The 17,479-nt window shown below is 44.6% G+C and overlaps 1 protein-coding gene across 1 annotated transcript in view; it reads right to left on the bottom strand.

Annotated features, from left to right (window-relative positions):
- The window catches only part of CSMD2 (CUB and Sushi multiple domains 2), a 192,550-nt gene that overhangs the window by 157,785 nt on the left and 17,286 nt on the right, over nt 1-17,479 (bottom strand). Inside the window, exons 5-6 of the mRNA XM_089914073.1 lie at nt 11,656-11,825; nt 1,553-1,709 (exon numbers count right to left, since the gene is read on the bottom strand). Coding sequence (XP_089770199.1) covers nt 1,553-1,709; nt 11,656-11,825 — 327 coding nt within the window. The remainder of the gene's footprint in view (nt 1-1,552; nt 1,710-11,655; nt 11,826-17,479) is intronic.

Below are 17,479 nucleotides of genomic sequence, written 5' to 3'. Positions count from 1 at the left end.
TTCAGGTATAGAGTCCGGATTTCCTATTTTTTTTTGTTGGTTTGACCCCATAGCATTTTGGTAGCGGGAGCTGCTCTTCCCATTTTGTTAACTGAGACAGTCTGATGGGAGAGTGTACTACGGAAAAGTCACTCTAAATGTATGTTTCAAAGCTCAATTTTGTCCTGCTTAAATACACTCTATTGAACGAGCCTGGAGAAGGAGACCTCTGTGAGCTTACACAGAGCTCCTAGGGCACGGTGGCCACCTGTGTTAGCTCTCGCTTGTTATTCACAGGTCTTACCGGGAGGCGTAACTGTGCATTGCACAGCTGAGAATATTGACTCTGGAAGGTCACACAAATTGTTCCAAAGTCACACAATCTCAGATGATAGAAACGGAATTTGAATATGACTCTGTTCAGTCCTCTTCCACTGATGTGCCTGCTGTAACAGCACAGACCCTACACACCCGGGCAAGAGGAATCTTGAGTAGACTCATTGGTTTTTAAATTTTAACAGCTTTATTGAGACATAACTTACATACTAAACACTCCCCCAACTAAAGTATATAATTCAGTGTCTTTTAGCTTATTCACAGAGTTGCGCAATTAACATTGCAATCGACTTTAGGACACTTTCATCACCTCAAAGAGAAGGTGATTTTCCCTCAACTCCCTCATCCCCAGGCAACTAACAAATTTCCTTCTGTCTCTATGGATTTGCCTCTTCTGGACAGTTCATATAAATGGTTCATGCAATACATGTGTCCACATGTACTGTGACAGGCTTCTTTCACTTCTCATCATGTGTCCAAGGGTCACCCACATTGTAGCATGGATCAGAACTGGATCCTTTTCTATGGCCAAATAATATCCCATTGTGTGGAGGGACATGTCCCATTTTACTTATCCATTTATCAGTTGATGGATATTCACTGGCTTTTAAAATAGTCTACAAAAGCACATTTCTCTGTAGCTGCTGGGCAAGTAGAAGCTCAAATAAATGAATAAAATAGCTGTGAAGCCGAAGTATGGAGATGTCATCCCAAGTACTCTGGGGCTGTGTACGAACGTCCGTGCTTTCTGTTTTTGAAATCTCAGGAGTAAAGGAGAAAGTTAAAATCAGGAAAAAAGGGAAAGAATCAAGCCTCGACTCTTTAGGGAGTAGTAAAAAAGAACATAATTATACATTAGTGCTTGCATTTTTTACATCTGACTGTAGCTGAACGTTAGTTTATAAATGTCACCATGAGGAGAGGCTATCTTTGGTTGCTTTAATTCAAAGGCTCAGCGCTTACTGTTTTTAGTGAGTAAATGGCGATTAGTGATCAAAGGTGTGCTGTGACTCTCAGGTAAGTTACTCACAGGTGTAACCATGGAGCTGTACGCCAAGTGGCAGCTTATCCAGATCACGGGCACAATGTCTTAGGGGAAACAGTCAGCTAAGCGTGCACCAGTTAGAGAAAATCAAACCCACTAACTGATGGGTGATGTCCCAGAGCCCAGCCTCTCTGTGTGTGGAACCGGGGAAAGCCCGATTTCGCTGTCCGCTCAGATGAGAGAAAGACTCACTGGAAAACTGCAGCTCAAAGCCCTTGCTGGTATTCTCAGCGTCAGAAATGAAGTCAAGCCACAGGCCGCTGGACGTGCTGTTCAGTGTCACCCCCAGCATCTCCGAGCGGCTGAACGCCCCCAGCAAACGGGCGGAGTTGTTGTTGCCATCGTAGACCTGGACACGGGAGAGACCCCAACCCCGCATCAGCATGGCCTTGTCTTGAACAAGGGTTTCCCACCCAACAGCCCACATTCCCAGAGTTTAGCACTGAAAACAACTGTTAGAGGGACAGTCAGTCATCAGATGCAAGGAAGACGGCAGAGGGGAGGTGCCACCGGGTGAGTTATCAGGCCCCCTAGCCTACTTGGTACCAGTTCTGTGCCCAGCCCATCTCGGTGTGAATCATATCTCTAGGAACTGGTTGCTGTTCTAACCTTTCCAGAGGAGATCTGGTCTTAGCTCCCCAACCCCCAGATGGCACCAGCTTACTCTTCGGCAGCTTGGGGAGACCAGGTTGGGGCTGCCTGAGTGCCCAAACCATCTGTTTCTGCAGACAGGCAGGCTGCAAGCATTTGACTTTTCTGCATTGCTAAACACTCCATCCTGCCCTTCCAGGAGATGAGACAATCGTCCTCCTCCCTAATCCCACCCCACTGTGGCAGTGGCTTCAGTCTCACACTCTGCTGGACATGACCCCTAGGATCCAGCAGGATGGAGTTAAAATGTCCAGCGTGTCAGGTGTCATGGTATCTTCCCCTTCCCCAAGCTCAGTCTCTGCCCCTTCCCTCCTAAAATGAGGGCTCCAACGAGGGCTGGAGCAAGCCAGGAGTGGAATCGTGCAGGCATCTGGCTTCCCTGGCTCCCATCTGTCCCCTGAACTGCTGAGCACCAGCAAAGACAAGAATCATCAGGATAATGAACTGGCTCCCCAGGCTCCGAGGTTGCTGCTCCTTTCCAGATAATTGTGCAAATAACAACAGAATTTGTGATTGAGTGAAGGACGCCCTGTTGCTTTGGTAAATATCAAAGATGGGATCTATGGGTGGGTGATGAATATTTGTGCATGGCACAGGATGTGGTGCCAGCTGCCAGCAAATTGGAACAATATTTCCATTCTACTATTTATGAAGCAAAGCTTTCTAAAAGAAGCCATCCTTCAAGCTAACAGTGCTGTATATCAGAGATTTGTTTAGGCCCCTTGGAGCTTCAAAAGTCTGTTTCCAGATCCCATGTGCAATTGTTTTATATCACTGATAGACTGGGAGAATTCCAGAGTGCCAGCAGACATAGACATGACACCAGTTCAAAGAGTTCAGCCCACTGCTGCATCCAGATTGTTATAAAAATAGTTTTATCCATTAAAACATATATTTTGGGGGGCTTCCCTGGTGGCGCAGTGGTTGGGAGTCCGCCTGCCGATGCAGGGGACGCGGGTTCGTGCCCCGGTCCGGGAGGATCCCACATGCCGTGGAGCGGCTGGGCCCGTAAGCCATGGCCGCTGAGCCTGCGCGTCCGGAGCCTGTGCTCCGCAACGGGAGAGGCCACAACAGTGAGAGGCCCGCGTACCGCAGAAAACAAAAAAAACATATATTTTCTAATTAACTGATCAAGGCATTAATCATCAACACTTGCTAACAACACAATAAGAGAGACAACCAGACATCATGTGCTTGCTAATGGAAGACACACCAATACCTATGCTGCCATTTTGCCAAGAAAACATCAAACCTGAATCAAATCAAGCCACTGGATCCAAGTTCCAACTTATAGGAAATATGGAGGACAGAGGAACATATGAAATGAATACATTACAAATAAACAAGTTACAAATAAATTACAAGGGAGTAAAAAAGACGAGATGGAGGTAAAACCTAAAGACTAAAAAAATACTTGAGGCAACTAATCCAATATGTACAAGTTATTTGGATCCTGATTCAAATAAACTGTAAATTTAAAAAATATTACATTTATGAGATAATTGGAAATTTGAACACTCACTGGATATATTATGGTATTAAGAAATTGTTGTTAATCAATAAAAGTATAATGGAAATAGGATTTTTTCCTTAATTTCAAAGCATAATTCATCTTAATTCATTAAGAATATTTTTTGTTCTTAATATGTCATTGTGATAAAATATTCATTGCAGGAAACTTATAACACAGAAAAGCACGAAGAAACTGAAGGCAACTTTCAGCACTCATAACATTTTGGTGACTATCTTTCTAGGCTTTGTTCTATGCATATCTTTCCTTATATAGTTTTTAAATTTATTTTTTTATAAAAGCAAGATCAAACTATAGATACTATATGGTAACCTGCTCTTTCACTTAATATAATGTGTATATTTTTCAAATCATTAAATATTTTTTCCACAACAGCACTTAAACAGCTGTAGAAATTACCATCATAAAATTAACCCAACCCACAATATAATCATTCACGTATCACCGTCCATAATATGGGGAATATGTGCCCTGGCACATAAGACGCACTCAACAAATGTACAATAAATAAATAAACCAATATTTTCTTTCAGTAATTTTGTTCGTAAATCCACCTGGAATTTTGGCATATGGTATAAGATATATTTTCTTCCTGGTTGATTAGCCATTTTTAACAAAACCCTGTTTGTAAATATTCCACCCATCACCAACTTTAAATCCAACGTTATCACATATATAGTTATATAAATTTTTTTGTTCAACTTTCTATTCTACTGCAGTTATCTATTTGCCTATTCCTGTGCATGATCTAAACTGTTTTAATTATTGTAGCTTTGTAATATATTTAAATATTTGGTAGGACGAGTCCCCTCACATTTGTCTTCTTTTAATTTAAAAAACTGTCTTCCCATGTTTATTCTCTTAGATAAACTCAAGAAGAATTTTCTCAAATTAAGAGAAACAACTACCCCCAATCCCTCCAAAAGACCCAAAACAACTTGTATAATTCTGACTGATTAATATTAAATGCCTGGATTGATAAGAGAGAAAACATATCTATATGATAGTAAATCTTCCTATCCATATACATGACATCTGGCTCCATTTTAATCAAGTTGTCTTTTATATCTCTCAGTAAAATTCTGTACTTATTCCTGGGCATTTTTATATTTTTTATTGATACTGGGAATTGGGCCCTTGTATACATTTATTTCCTAACAGAATATTGCTTGTCCATAAGAAAATTGCTTTGATGGTCCAGTTCATCATTATATACAGGTGATGGATTTATCCCTGACAAATCCAAGAGAATTTATACACACCCATTACATCTAACCTTCTTTCTTTCTTTTTATCTATTATAGGTTTCCACTTTTTTCAGCTTTATTGAAGTGTAACAGATGAATAAAAATTCCATATATTTAAGGTGTACAAATCAAATTTATTTATTTATTTATGGTTGAGTTGGGTCTTCATTGCTGCGCACGGGCTTTCTGTAGCGTGGCACGCAGGGCCTACTCTTCGTTGCGGTGTGCGGGCTTCTCACTGCGGTGGCCTCTCCTGTTGCGGAGCACAGTCTCCAGGCATGCAAGCTTCAGTAGCTGTGGCACACAGGCTCAGTAGTTGTGGCTCATGGGCTCTAGAGCACAGGCTCAGTAGTTGAGGCACACAGGCTTAGTTGCTCCGCAGCATGTGGGATCCTCCCAGACCAGGGATCGAACCCGTGTCCCCTGCATTGGCAGGCGGATTCTTAACCACTGCGCCACCAGGGAAGTCCCATACAACTTGATTTTTGATATGCACATACCACTACATCTAATAAGACAGTTCAGCAAGATGGCTGCCTTCAAAATGAATATGCTAAATGGATAGCTTTTAACACACAGTTTCAATGTAACATTCCTATGAACAATGCTACATGCATGTCTGCTTACACACAGGTGCTCAAGTTTCTCTAGGGCATATATCTAGAACTAAAACAGCGAAGAGAAGCAGGTTGCACATGGAAGGCACATCTTCAACTTTGTTAGATGTTGTCAGACTGCTCTCCAAAGGGTAATACCAATTTAATCTCTCACTAGCAACGTATGACAGCTTTCATTGCTTTATATCTTCACCAACACTTGATATTTTCAGGCACTCTAAAATTTTCCAATATGATGGGTGTGAAATGGTATCCCATTTGAATTTGTATGTCCCTGGTTATCACTGAAGTGGAATATCTTTTTGTATGTTTATCAATTCTACTTTCCTATTCTGTGAATTGCCTATTCATAGCCTTTGCTCAGCCCTGAATATGAAACCTCCCTGCATTTATTTTAGTTTTATGTCCTTTAGTATAAAGTTTTATAATTTCCTCAGTAAAGATTATACACATTTTCGTTAGGCTTATTCCTAGGTGTCTTATAGTTTTTGTTTCTATTATGAGACCTTCTCCCCACCTCTGAATACATGTTTGAATTGGTTGTAGAAACACCAGCAGCTTTGCTAAACTGTCTTATTGGTCTGATAGGTTATCAGCTGGTTGTTTTATATTTTCCAAATAAGAGACAACTTGGATATTCCCTTCTAACTGTTGTAGTTTCTTTGTTCTTTTCCTTGTATAATTGCAGTGGCTTGGATCTGAATACTATTGGTGGTAGCAGAACTGGTGTTGTTCCTGACTTTACTGGGAATCCTTAGGAAGTTTTGTCATTAAGTATAATGTTTGCTATACGTGTTGGTAGAAAATTTTTATTAGATTAAGAAAGTTCTGTCCATAGCTTTATCAGATATTTTTAAAAATCATGAATCAGTACTGAGTTTCATCACATGATGTTTCGGGACACTTTGGCAGGATCATGTATTTTTCTCTCCTAATCTGTTTATAGGATGAAATTGCTGATATTGGACCGCTCTTGACCTACAAAAATGACAATTTCATATGGGTTGCCCAATAAAGACAATTAGGAGATTTTGTAATGTTGACACATCCTTACCTTCCTGGAATCCATCCTATTGGTCATTTTTGTTTTAATGCACAGCTAGATTCAACATGATACTGTATTTAGGATTTTTTGTTGTTGTTGTTGCGGTACGGGGGCTTCTCACTGCTGTGGCCTCTCCCGTTGCAGAGCACAGGCTCCGGACACGCAGGCTCAGCGGCCATGGCTCACGGGTGCAGCCGCTCCGCGGCATGTGGGATCTTCCCAGACCGGGGCACGAACCTGTGTCCCCTGCATCGGCAGGTGGACTCTCAACCACTGTGCCACCAGGGAAGCCCTGTATTTAGGATTTTTAGATCTATGGTCATAAGTGAAACTGGCCTAATATTTTATGCTGCCCTTATTCAGTTTGATATCAATATTTCTACTTGTCCTATTTACATAAAGTGAGTGGGGAGATGGATACTAATTTTTCTCTTTTCTGACACAGTTTGATTATTGCAGGGATTAATTGTTTCTTGAAGTTTTGTGAGTTTACCTGTAAAATAGGCTAGGTCTGGGGACTTTGAGAGAGAATACGGGAGAATTCCAATGTTTTAAATGGTTATTGGTTTATTCAGATTTGTATTTTTTTCTTGATATTAGTACTTATTATCTATAAAAATTTCCATTTCATTTAAGCTTTCCGATTTTTTGTCTTATGCTTTTTCCTAAACATTTTCTTACTGTTTTCATAATCTCTACCTTATCTATGACTATGTTCCTTTTTCATTCTTAAAATCATATATTTGTGGCTTCGTTAGTCCTTGATCAGTCCTGTAAATTTTGTCTGTTTTACTATTTTTCAAAGAACCAGTTGGTTTTGTTGATATTGCTATTTTTTAAGTTTATTTTTTTCAGTCACTTTTGCTTTTATCTTTAAAAGTATTTCTTCCACTCTCTTTGGATTTATTCTGTTATATTATTCAAGCTACCTAAATCCTTATTTATTTTTAACCTAGGTGATACGTCAGAGATTAACAGAGGTATATTAAATCTTCCATGATGACTGTGACTTTATTAAAGTTTTTTACATTTCTAGCAATTTTTATTTAATTTATTCATGCTATGTTATTTGGCACATACAGTTTTACTGTGAATTGATTGTGCACTTTATTAATATAAAAGAATTCTCTTTTTCATTTCATTATGAGATGTGAGAGAAGTTCTCACATTTATCTTATAATAAAGTGATTTCATTTTTCTGTGGTTTACCATCTTCTGTCCATTGCCTCCATTCCACTTTTTAATTGGGTGATTATGTTTTTCATCTCTTCAGTCTTTCCTCATCTCAGATTGCTCTGTTTTCATTATTGCCTATTTTTGTGTCGTAAATATAATATTCTCTCAAATCCTGTTAAGAATACAAATTAGAAGTTTTTAAAGTGTTTTTTTTCTTTGTTGCTTGCAGAGGGGCAATTAACTCTGACTCCTCAGACAGGTCCCCTTCTTCTGATCTACTGAATATTCACACATATCCAGTTCATTTTCCGGTTGGCACACCATGACAGATGGAAAATAAAAATGGATAATGGAAAGACCCAGTAGCTCCCCTAAGGGGGAGCAGAAGAGTTAAGCCAGAAGAGGCCATAGTAGGAGCTTCTCCTGCTCCTGGTACTAAAGCATGTGTGTGTGAGGGAGAGTGCGTATAAGCGTATGTGTGTATACATGTGCATGTGTGTGTGTGTATGATTGTGGCAGCCTCTTCTCAAATGAGCTTGCCCACTCTTGTTAGGTGCCAGCCATGGCATTACTCTGCTTTATCCAGCTTGCCAACAACAGCCAAACAGAATCCGGAAAGTCATGTTGAGAGGGAACTGTGGCTCTGTGTGGTTTCTCAGACCCTGTACGCTTCCAGAAGAGCTAGCTGGATTGAGATCCGGCCCCTACCAACAGCCCCATGGTGTGTCCTTGGCTCCAGGCTCTGCTGCTCTGAGCTAGGTGGTCTTAGATGCATTCTTTCCTTGAGGTTTCTAGCACTTAATCCACTGGCAGGATTTCAATTCACTTATGTGAATTACACTTTGATTAGGCTCTTTCTCAAAATGGACCCCTTTTGGGGGGTATTCCATTTGGCAAATATTCCTTTAAGTTGTATGTGAAAGGCACCCTTGCCTAATTTCCCATTTTCATGTCCCTTTAGTCATTTCCATGGGAACCGTAGAGGATGTAGTTATATACATGGGCTTCGTGTGCCATCTTGAGCTGGGAGCTGTTGTCTTTCCACACTATTGCATTTAGAGGACTTTCTGTCTTGCAGATGACAGAGGTCGAAATTTTGGTGGAGGCCAAAACAGAAGAAATCAGGTAGTTCTAGGAGATAAGCTGGAGTATGTGTAGGGGTGAGGTCTAAGAAATTTTCAGTTATTAAATATAAGGAAAAGATTGAGTCACAAATGCAAGAAAACAGTCATTTCATGGGTCAGAAATCCAAGAGTGTATGGAAGGTTTGGAGGGTTGGTCAGACGCAAGTGTGGAGGAAGTGGCGGGTCTTGCTGGGCAGGAAGGAGTCCAGGTATGCACTGGGGTTCTTGGGAGGGACAGGTACATCCTCAGGATTGGAAATACATCAGTGTTCTGGCAGATGGGCCAGTTACACCAGGGCAAGGGCAGGGTGCTCCTGGAGGTGACTCTGGGTGCCACCTTCTTTGTGTCACGGTAGATCAGAGTGACAGGTGTAAAGAGCATTGCCACTGCAGCTGACAGTGGTTGCAGGGTGGAAACTATAACCGTGCATTTCTTTTCACTCCAAAATAATTCGTGTCCCAGGTTCTCCCTCGGGAGGGCAAGGGTCCTGAGGGGAAGAGTTAGAACAGGAAACTACGTGATCTCCCTGGATGCCTTGCCCTCCCTTCCCCAGACCCCCTACTATGGAAGCTCTGGTGGTTACAGGATCGTGTGGATGGCCTTTCGCCCAGGTCAGCACCACAGCCCAACCTTCTGAGGAGGACACTACAGAGGCCTAGAAAGGGAGGAAGAGGCTTTTCGGCAAGAAGGTGGAGCCCAGTGTTCGAAGGCTGGTAGCAGGGCCAGTCGGGCAGGCGGCTGCAGAGACCAAGTCTGAAGTCTGGGAAGATCCCTCAAAGAAACACAGGAAATCATCTCCCTCTCCCTACAGCCCTGAAGGGTCACCTGAGGTCCTGATCCCTGGCTGAGCCCTCCCTGACCTCTGACCTGGGGATGATGCCCCAGGTCCCTCCCTTCTTACCCTGAGCGCCTCCAAAAGTCTCTCTTCTGTCTGTTAAGCTGCTCACTCAACCCTGAGGCAGAACCTTGATAGTGCAGTGGGGTATGCACACCTGCTGACTATGTCTTAGGTGCTACTCTGAGTCCAGGCCACCCTAGAGAGGACGCTTGGGCACCAGCCACATTCCATGTGGCCTCTAGCAACCAAGGCAGGAGGCCTTCTGCTGGTCCCATCAGGCCACATGCACAGAACTGCACACACTCCCCTCAAAACCCGAAAACGGTGTCTCCAAAATAACTTTTTCTGCAGGGTTAACAGCATCCTTCCTCCAAGAATGTCTCTGCATTGTCCAGCTTTCCTCAATTCCACCTGCAGCACTAGAGCACGGAAGTCCCTCTGGCCGTGTTGGCCCTGGGTGTGTCCTCTGAGGCTCTGTTGTTGATGATGAACAAATGGATGGAGAGAACTGAGGTCAAGGGAGACGCCTGAAGACATGGCCATTGGAAAGTATAAAGTCCTGTCTATTGTTCACTTATAGGGAGATGCACACTGCATTTCTCTGTATGGGGAGCTTAGAGGTTGAAAAGTAGAGCTTAAGGAGCCAGACAGGAACCCACTCCCTCCTGGGCCACTTTGCCATATTCTGTTCTGTTTCAGGCATATCCGGTCCCAACTGGTCATCTCATGGTACTTCCTCTTGGGTTCAAGAGTAATTAGGTAAGAGTGAGAAATGCCTTCCAAACACACACACACGCCCCAGAGGGTGGGTCAAGAGCATCATCTTTGCATAAAAAGCACAGCATACTCATCATATCTACAGAGTCCTAATGGATGGGGATTATTTAATGGTTTCTCTTTGGATTTTCTAGAGTGGTGACTTTTGGTTGTTTCTAATGTCTAGACTTCTCTGGCTACAGGGAATAAAACTATATTAGAATAAGATAAAAAAGTTTCTTGGCCTAGGATGAAAATGGACCTACTCAGTATGAGATTCTCCTTATAATCCTTTTAAATAAGGCAGCTCTTTGATAAGTTCTCCAGAGTCAACTCTTTGATTACACACTCACGATGTGTTATTGGAGGTACAAATCTCACACACAAACACAGTCATAGTGTGTTCAATGTCTTAACAAGTCCCTCTCTATAACCCTTTCTTTAGTCCAAGTCCTTTCACTTCTTTCTCTTATGTAGATCTTTTTATTTATTTATTTATTTTTTGGTACGCGGGCCTCTCACTGTTGTGGCCTCTCCCGTTGTGGAGCACAGGCTCCGGACGTGCAGGCCCAGCGGCCATGGCTCACGGGCCCAGCCGCTCCACAGCATGTGGGATCTTCCCGGATCGGGGCACGAATCCGTGTCCCCTGCATCGGCAGGCGGACTCCCAACCACTGCGCCACCAGGGAAGCCCTCTTACGTAGATCTTGAATCCACTTTCTTCAACCCCACTGCTACATGCAGGCCATCACCATGGTACACTGAAGCTACTGAACTAGCCCACCGGTCACTGAAACATAAACTCAAAACATACACAAATGCACATACACAGAACACAAGTATGTACAGACACAGATCACCCAAACCAAATACAGACACAGACACAGATGCACACACATGTGGAAACATACATATAAACATATCTGTAGCCACACATATCTACACAAATGCACATATTCTATGAACTCTTCCTCATTTAGGTTGATGGTCAGAGTTCACAATGGAAAACCTGATCCACTAGCCACTCCAACTGAGTTTATTATGGTGATTTACTATCCAGACAACCCCTACTCAATCACATACATATTTGAGAGCAGTCAGCTCCTAAGAAACTCTAAAGCCACATTCTTTAGAATACACTCGCCTACCCTTCTCTCTTAGATTCTCACTTCTCCCAGATGAGTGAGGACATCTTGGGACTCAGGAGGGAAGAAGAAAGGTTGGGTCATTCACATAGAGATAAATGAGTGTGGTGACCATACTTTTGCATCCCGTAACATACATACTCTATGAAATCTATCAGTGTTACCTTGAGGACATCTCCTTCAGAGAGTTCAAACGCCCTGGCTTTGAGCTGAATCCCCTTCCCCGGCTGGGTCTGGATGGAGTAGATGCATTCGTGGTTGTTACTGTAGTTCACAGGAAAGTTGGGGGACAGCAGAGTGCCCTGAGTGCCCGTGACTGAATTCCCACACTCAGCTGGAAAGAGAATCACAATAATCACAGATTAACACCCATCAGCTACATCTGGAAAACAACTCACAGCGCTCGAGTACCTTACAAAGATGACAAATTGCTTGCCTCTCTACCTGCCAGAGTGCCTGTTTATCTGTCCATTTGTCTGCCTGTCTATAGGAATGCTTATCAAAGTTTTTGTTTGTTTGTTTGTTTTTAACACCTGCCCACCTGTAGTTCTGTTACGTTCCTTTATTTCTCTCCTTCGATTTGTCTGTTTTTCTTCCGCAGAAATAGAAATAAACCCACCAGGCACCCTTTACTTTTACAGTGTTATGAAGCAGCCATTCTCCCTCCCACCTGTTCATATCGTATCATAGCAACAGAAATGACCAAGGAGGGCGTCAGGGGACGATGCGGGCAGCCAAGTGAGGAGGGATGAAGCCTTTCAGTATCAGAGGATACAAACGAAGAGGGGACAAGATTGAATAATAATTGCTAGCATCTTCCAAGCTTTACAAGGATCATTTCAGCCATTAGTCACAGCAACCGATCCCCATAAGGCAGGCACAATTATCATCCCTGTTTTCAAGATAAAGACCCTGGTACTTAGCAATTTAGATCAAGTCTCTCAATTCAAGGAGAGGAGGGGGCTGACAACTCAGCCCTCTTGGTCCTGGAATTTAGGGCCTCTGAGGCTCTGAAGAAAGTTTTGGCACAGACACATGGAAACCCTGTTTAATTCAACAGCTAATGAATTCACACCTTCCTCTCAAAATCTGTTCCTGCTCCTCCAGAATTAGTCATTCTTTCCCCATTGTTCCTATACCTCTATTTATAGCGGTCATCACAATTTTTTTTTTTGTGTGTGTGTGTGGTATGCGGGCCTCTCAGTGTTGCGGCCTCTCCCGTTGCGGAGCACAGGCTCCGGACGCGCAGGCTCAGAGGCCGTGGCTCACGGGCCCAGCCGCTCCGCGGCATGTGGGATCTTCCCGGACCGGGGCACGAACCCGCGTCCCCTGCATCGGCAGGCAGACTCTCAACCACTGCGGCACCAGGGAATCCCGGTCATCACATTTTACTTGACTTATTTGTTAACATTTCTGTCTCCTCCACTGCCCTGTAGGTGCTTTAGGGCTTGGTCATATTTCTGTATCTCCAGCACCCACTGGCTCTGCTCCATGCCTGGGCAGGACAGCAGCAGGGATGAAAGGGGTAGCTCAGTGCAGGGCATGTGCTGAAGGACCCTGCAGTTGGCTCTCTAGGGTCTTTGATAATTGTGAAGCCTCTTCCTGGGCTTCCCTGTGGCAGAGCGTCTACCAGATCGCACCCTGATGGCTTATTTCTTGTCTGCACCCCCTACCCAAACTGTGCGTTACTTGAAGGTAAGGGTCATGCTTAACGAATCCATGAATTTCCAAGGCTTAGCCCAGATTGTCTGTAAAATAAATATTTGCCAAATGAATGAATGAATAAATATGGAGGACACTGACCTCAGAGGATGGCCAGCTCTAAAAATGATTAGGTTCTGGAAGGATATAAATACAAGTCAGATGGCAGGCCCATTATTTGTCTGGACATATGGGGAGTTCGGAGCATATGTAGAATCTCTGAGGTTGGTGGTAGCACATCTGCTTTCCCCGAACCATTCCTCAGTGTCCCTATTCTAGGCACAGTCATTGGCTGGAAGGACCCTGAGGTCACCACATATTCAACTTTAATTGCCCTGAGCCTGGAGTGTCCTAGGCCACAGCAGTGTGGAGGGAGCATGTGATACAGGAACACTCAGAGCTGAGTCTCTAGTGGGCTTAGTTGTACCTCTGTGTGTTCTCTTGCCCCCAAGGCTGCTCCTTAGAACTTTGAAGATAGTGACCACGTCCCACCAATCAGTCCTCTGATTGGTGGGACAAGCCCTCCTCCCTGGGCCCTTTCCAGTTCAGGACCAGCTTCAGGCTCCTAAGACGTCACATAAGTCATTACTATGGACAGCATGTTTGTGTCCCTCTGACAAATTCTTATGCTGAAGCCCTGATTCCCCAGTGTGATGCTATTTGGAGGTGGGGCCTTTGGGAGGTAATTAAGTCTAGATGAGGTCATGAGGGGAGAGTCCCCATGATGGGATTAGTGCCCTTATCAGAGGAATTGACCAGAGCCTGCAATCTGTCTGCTGTGTGATGGTACAGCAAGAAGGCTGCCATCTGGAAACCAGGGAGAGGGCCTTTACCAGACACTGAATCCACTGGCACCTTGATCTTGGACTTGCCAGCCTCCGGAACTGTGAGAAATAAATGCTTGTTGTTGAAGCCACCCACTTTATGGTATTTTCTTATAGCAGCTCAAACTGAACAGGACAGCCATCATTTGTCCTGGAGGAGAAATCTCGTTTTTCAGTACTTTAAACTCAGCCTGTTTGCAGAGTGCCCGAACGCGCATAATGAATGTGCAGAGCTGGGGCATAAAACTAAAGGGCGGGTGGTGGACGGGCACCCTGGTGGCTGCTGATACTTTAGGTAGATATGTTTCTAAAGTGTGTAAGTATTCTGGGTGCCCTCTGATGAAGGTGGGCATTTGGGGAGGGGGTGCTGAGGGCTGTGCATATTTAGACATTTATTACTCAGTCACATCACGTGGGCAGCCCTCTGAAGCAGCTCTCCATCATCCCTGGGCATCACACAGTATTCTCTTCCGTCTAGGGAACGACATGTGGTGCAGTGGGATGAGCATGGATTTTAGACTCAGACAGACCAGTTATATCAACTCTCTGAACCTCGGTCTCTTCATCTGCCTCCATCTGGACAATAACAGCACCCACATAAAACTAGAGAGAATACATATATGAAATTTTATGATGAAAGAGGTGAACATATAGGGAGTGGCTAGCACCTAGTAGGCCCTCAACAAGCATTATTCCTTTCTCTCCCCATCTAACCTGATGAATCTACGCAGCTTATCTGCTTCTATTTGGAGCCCTAACTGCCCAGGCTCCGGGAATGGCCGAAGGCCCAAGAAGCTTCTCGGGAAGCATGTGTTAGCTGCCTGACATTCACAGCGCCCTCACTGTTCCTGATACCTCTTGCTCTCTGCCTAGTTCCTAAAAGGTGGTTTACCTTAAACGTGGGCTTTGACATATTTTTGCATCTCCTTCCTACCCTGGCTTGCTGCACAATAGCTATATGCCATCTCTGCCCCAGCATGACCCTCTCCTCTTTCCCACATGCCCAACACCTTTATGGGGAGGGGAAGGGGGCTGACAGTTTCAGAAGGGGCCAGTCCTTGGCCCCTAATGAGGCCTTTTTCCAGGGCACCAGGGAGTGTACAGGAGGTAGCGGGACCTGGCACTTGCTTTTGGGAGAGTTTCCAAAGTATCACGGGAGGTGAGCAGATGCACGGAAAAGCCAAACACAAGCATAAATGGAAACAAATAAATGTTCCAGAGAAACAAACAGTCATCTGCACTGGAAAGTGCTGCGGCTAATTCAGGCATCTACGACTTCTGTCATCCCCATCAGAAGACGTCTCGTTAAGGGCAGGGGCTGTGTCTTGTCCATCAGTCTGGGGCTCCCGAGGCAGAGAGGTAGGTCTGCTCCATCATGCGGGGCTCCCAAGGGCAGGGTCATGACTCTTGGTGCAGAATGGGGTCCTCTGGGATCAGGGCTGTCTCTTCCACATCCAGCTCAGGGGACCCTGAGGTCAGGGGCTGTGTCACCCTGTCACACAATGAATTAGAGCCCAGGACTGTTCATCTCCTTCTCAGCAGGGAATGTTCCTGGTAAGTTATTCAATTTACACCTCCAGTGCGTACGGCGACTGGGAGCATCTCCCGGGTGGGCATTCCCGTGATAACTCCAGCCTGAGGTTCTGCTGTGGGCTGGTGGTAATTAGAGGTGATTATAATTGCTATGCGTTATGAATACATACAAAACAGAAGACAAATGTAATAACGAAAATATTGTGAGCGCCATGAACAAACAGTAATTGGAATAATAAGTTAAAGAATGAGTTTATGTAATGAGTTCAATGAGGCAGAACTTAGGGCGTGTGTGTATCTGTGGTCCTGGATAATCCCATTCAGGAAAAATTCCCCTCAGAGCCACTTAGCTGAAGACATTTCTCCAGAGCAGAAAGGAGCTGCTAGCAGCCACATCGAAACTGAACCTACACAGTGGGAGTTACATGTGTGTCTGAGTGTGTGTCCAGGTCAGGGTGGGTGGATGCTCTGGGGGATGGTTGCAGGAAAAAGGATAAACTTTGAGATTAGTTAATTGATCAAAAATGGAATTCTGCATCTATTTGTCTTAATGTTTCCCCTCTGAGATCGTAAAGGGTTATTGGTTGTTGGTCATGTCATCGATAAATAATGATAAAAAGGTTATTGGCAAAATGATAATAATATGGCACCCCATTGGTGTATGTAAATTACGTCATCTAATCTGGAATAAAGCCTGTGAATTGGATATTGTTATCTCTGTTTTATAAGCGAGGAAGCTGGAGTTGCCGGGGTCTGGTGGCTTGCCCAAGATCTAACAGCTGGTAAGTGGCAGAGCAGAGACTCACCCTTGGGCCCAGGCGACCCCACAGCCTGATCCCAGCCCATCTTGCCATCCTATTTACGACTGTCTTCTGCAGAGCCCCAGGGCTCCGTGCGGTTGTCTTGGGCAAGGCTGACCTCAAGGGCTCTCAAGACGCAGGCACCTGTTTCAGTCAGTGCAGTGCTGCTTTGATCTGTTTGGTATATTGGGGTTTTCTGTAATATTTAGCACTAGCGGATAGCAGTGAGCACGGGAGGTACTCCACTGATCCAGCCTGTGTTCCATCTAGCCCCATGGTGTGAGCATCGAGCAAGCAGAGCTGTGAACCTTATAAATGAGGGACAGCCAGCAACTGTCCCCAGTCCTTGGGATATCACCCCACTTCTCTCCACCCTCTGGGCCTGAAGCTCTGAAAAGTCTGCTCTAGCACGCTGGCAAGGAGGCCGGCAGGACCTTGGGTCACTTGGGCTCCTGGTCCCAACTCCATCAGCTACCTCTTTAACCTCACCACCCACTGCTCTCCCCCTCGCTCGCTCCAGACTGGCCTCCAAGCTATTGCTCAAACACCGAGCATCCTCGTGGCTTGGGGCCTTGGTACTCTGCTCCCTCTTCTCCCATGAATTAGCTCCTTGAATCCCTTCAGATCTCTACTAAAATGTCAGCTCATCAGAGAAGTCTTTCCTGACTACTTGTTATAAAAACCTCCAGCACTTTCTAAGCTGACCATCTTTCTCTGTAACCCACAACACTGCCCGACACACTACACATCCATGCGTTTACGGCCTATCTCCCCCCACCAGAATGTGAGACCAGGAGTGGAGAGACCTTCTCTGTATTGTCCACCTTTGTATTCTCAGCATCCAGAAGCATGCCTGACCTGCAATGGGTGCTCCATAAATGAACCCAACTCCTGCTTCTCTCTCTCTTCCCCAGCGGAACGGAGGGAGTCTTTCTAGAGATTCTCAAAAGCTATCGGACCCTCATTGGACAAGTAAAATCAGCCCTCTCCTCAACCAGATGGGGATTCTCCATGGGCAAAGGTCATACCTCCTTCCTATAGGTGCACCCACACTCCCCACCCAGATTTCTCCACAAGAGGCATCAATTAGCCATGGGAATGTGTGCTAAGGGTGGGAGGTAACAGCATAG

This window comes from Delphinapterus leucas, chromosome 1, assembly GCF_059928025.1.
Source record: "Delphinapterus leucas isolate spDelLeu-1000000601 "Yukka" chromosome 1, BTC_Dleu_Yukka2, whole genome shotgun sequence".
Taxonomy (NCBI): domain Eukaryota; kingdom Metazoa; phylum Chordata; class Mammalia; order Artiodactyla; family Monodontidae; genus Delphinapterus; species Delphinapterus leucas.
Note: the sequence above shows the minus strand (reverse complement) of the source record. Positions and strands in the feature narration are given on the sequence as shown.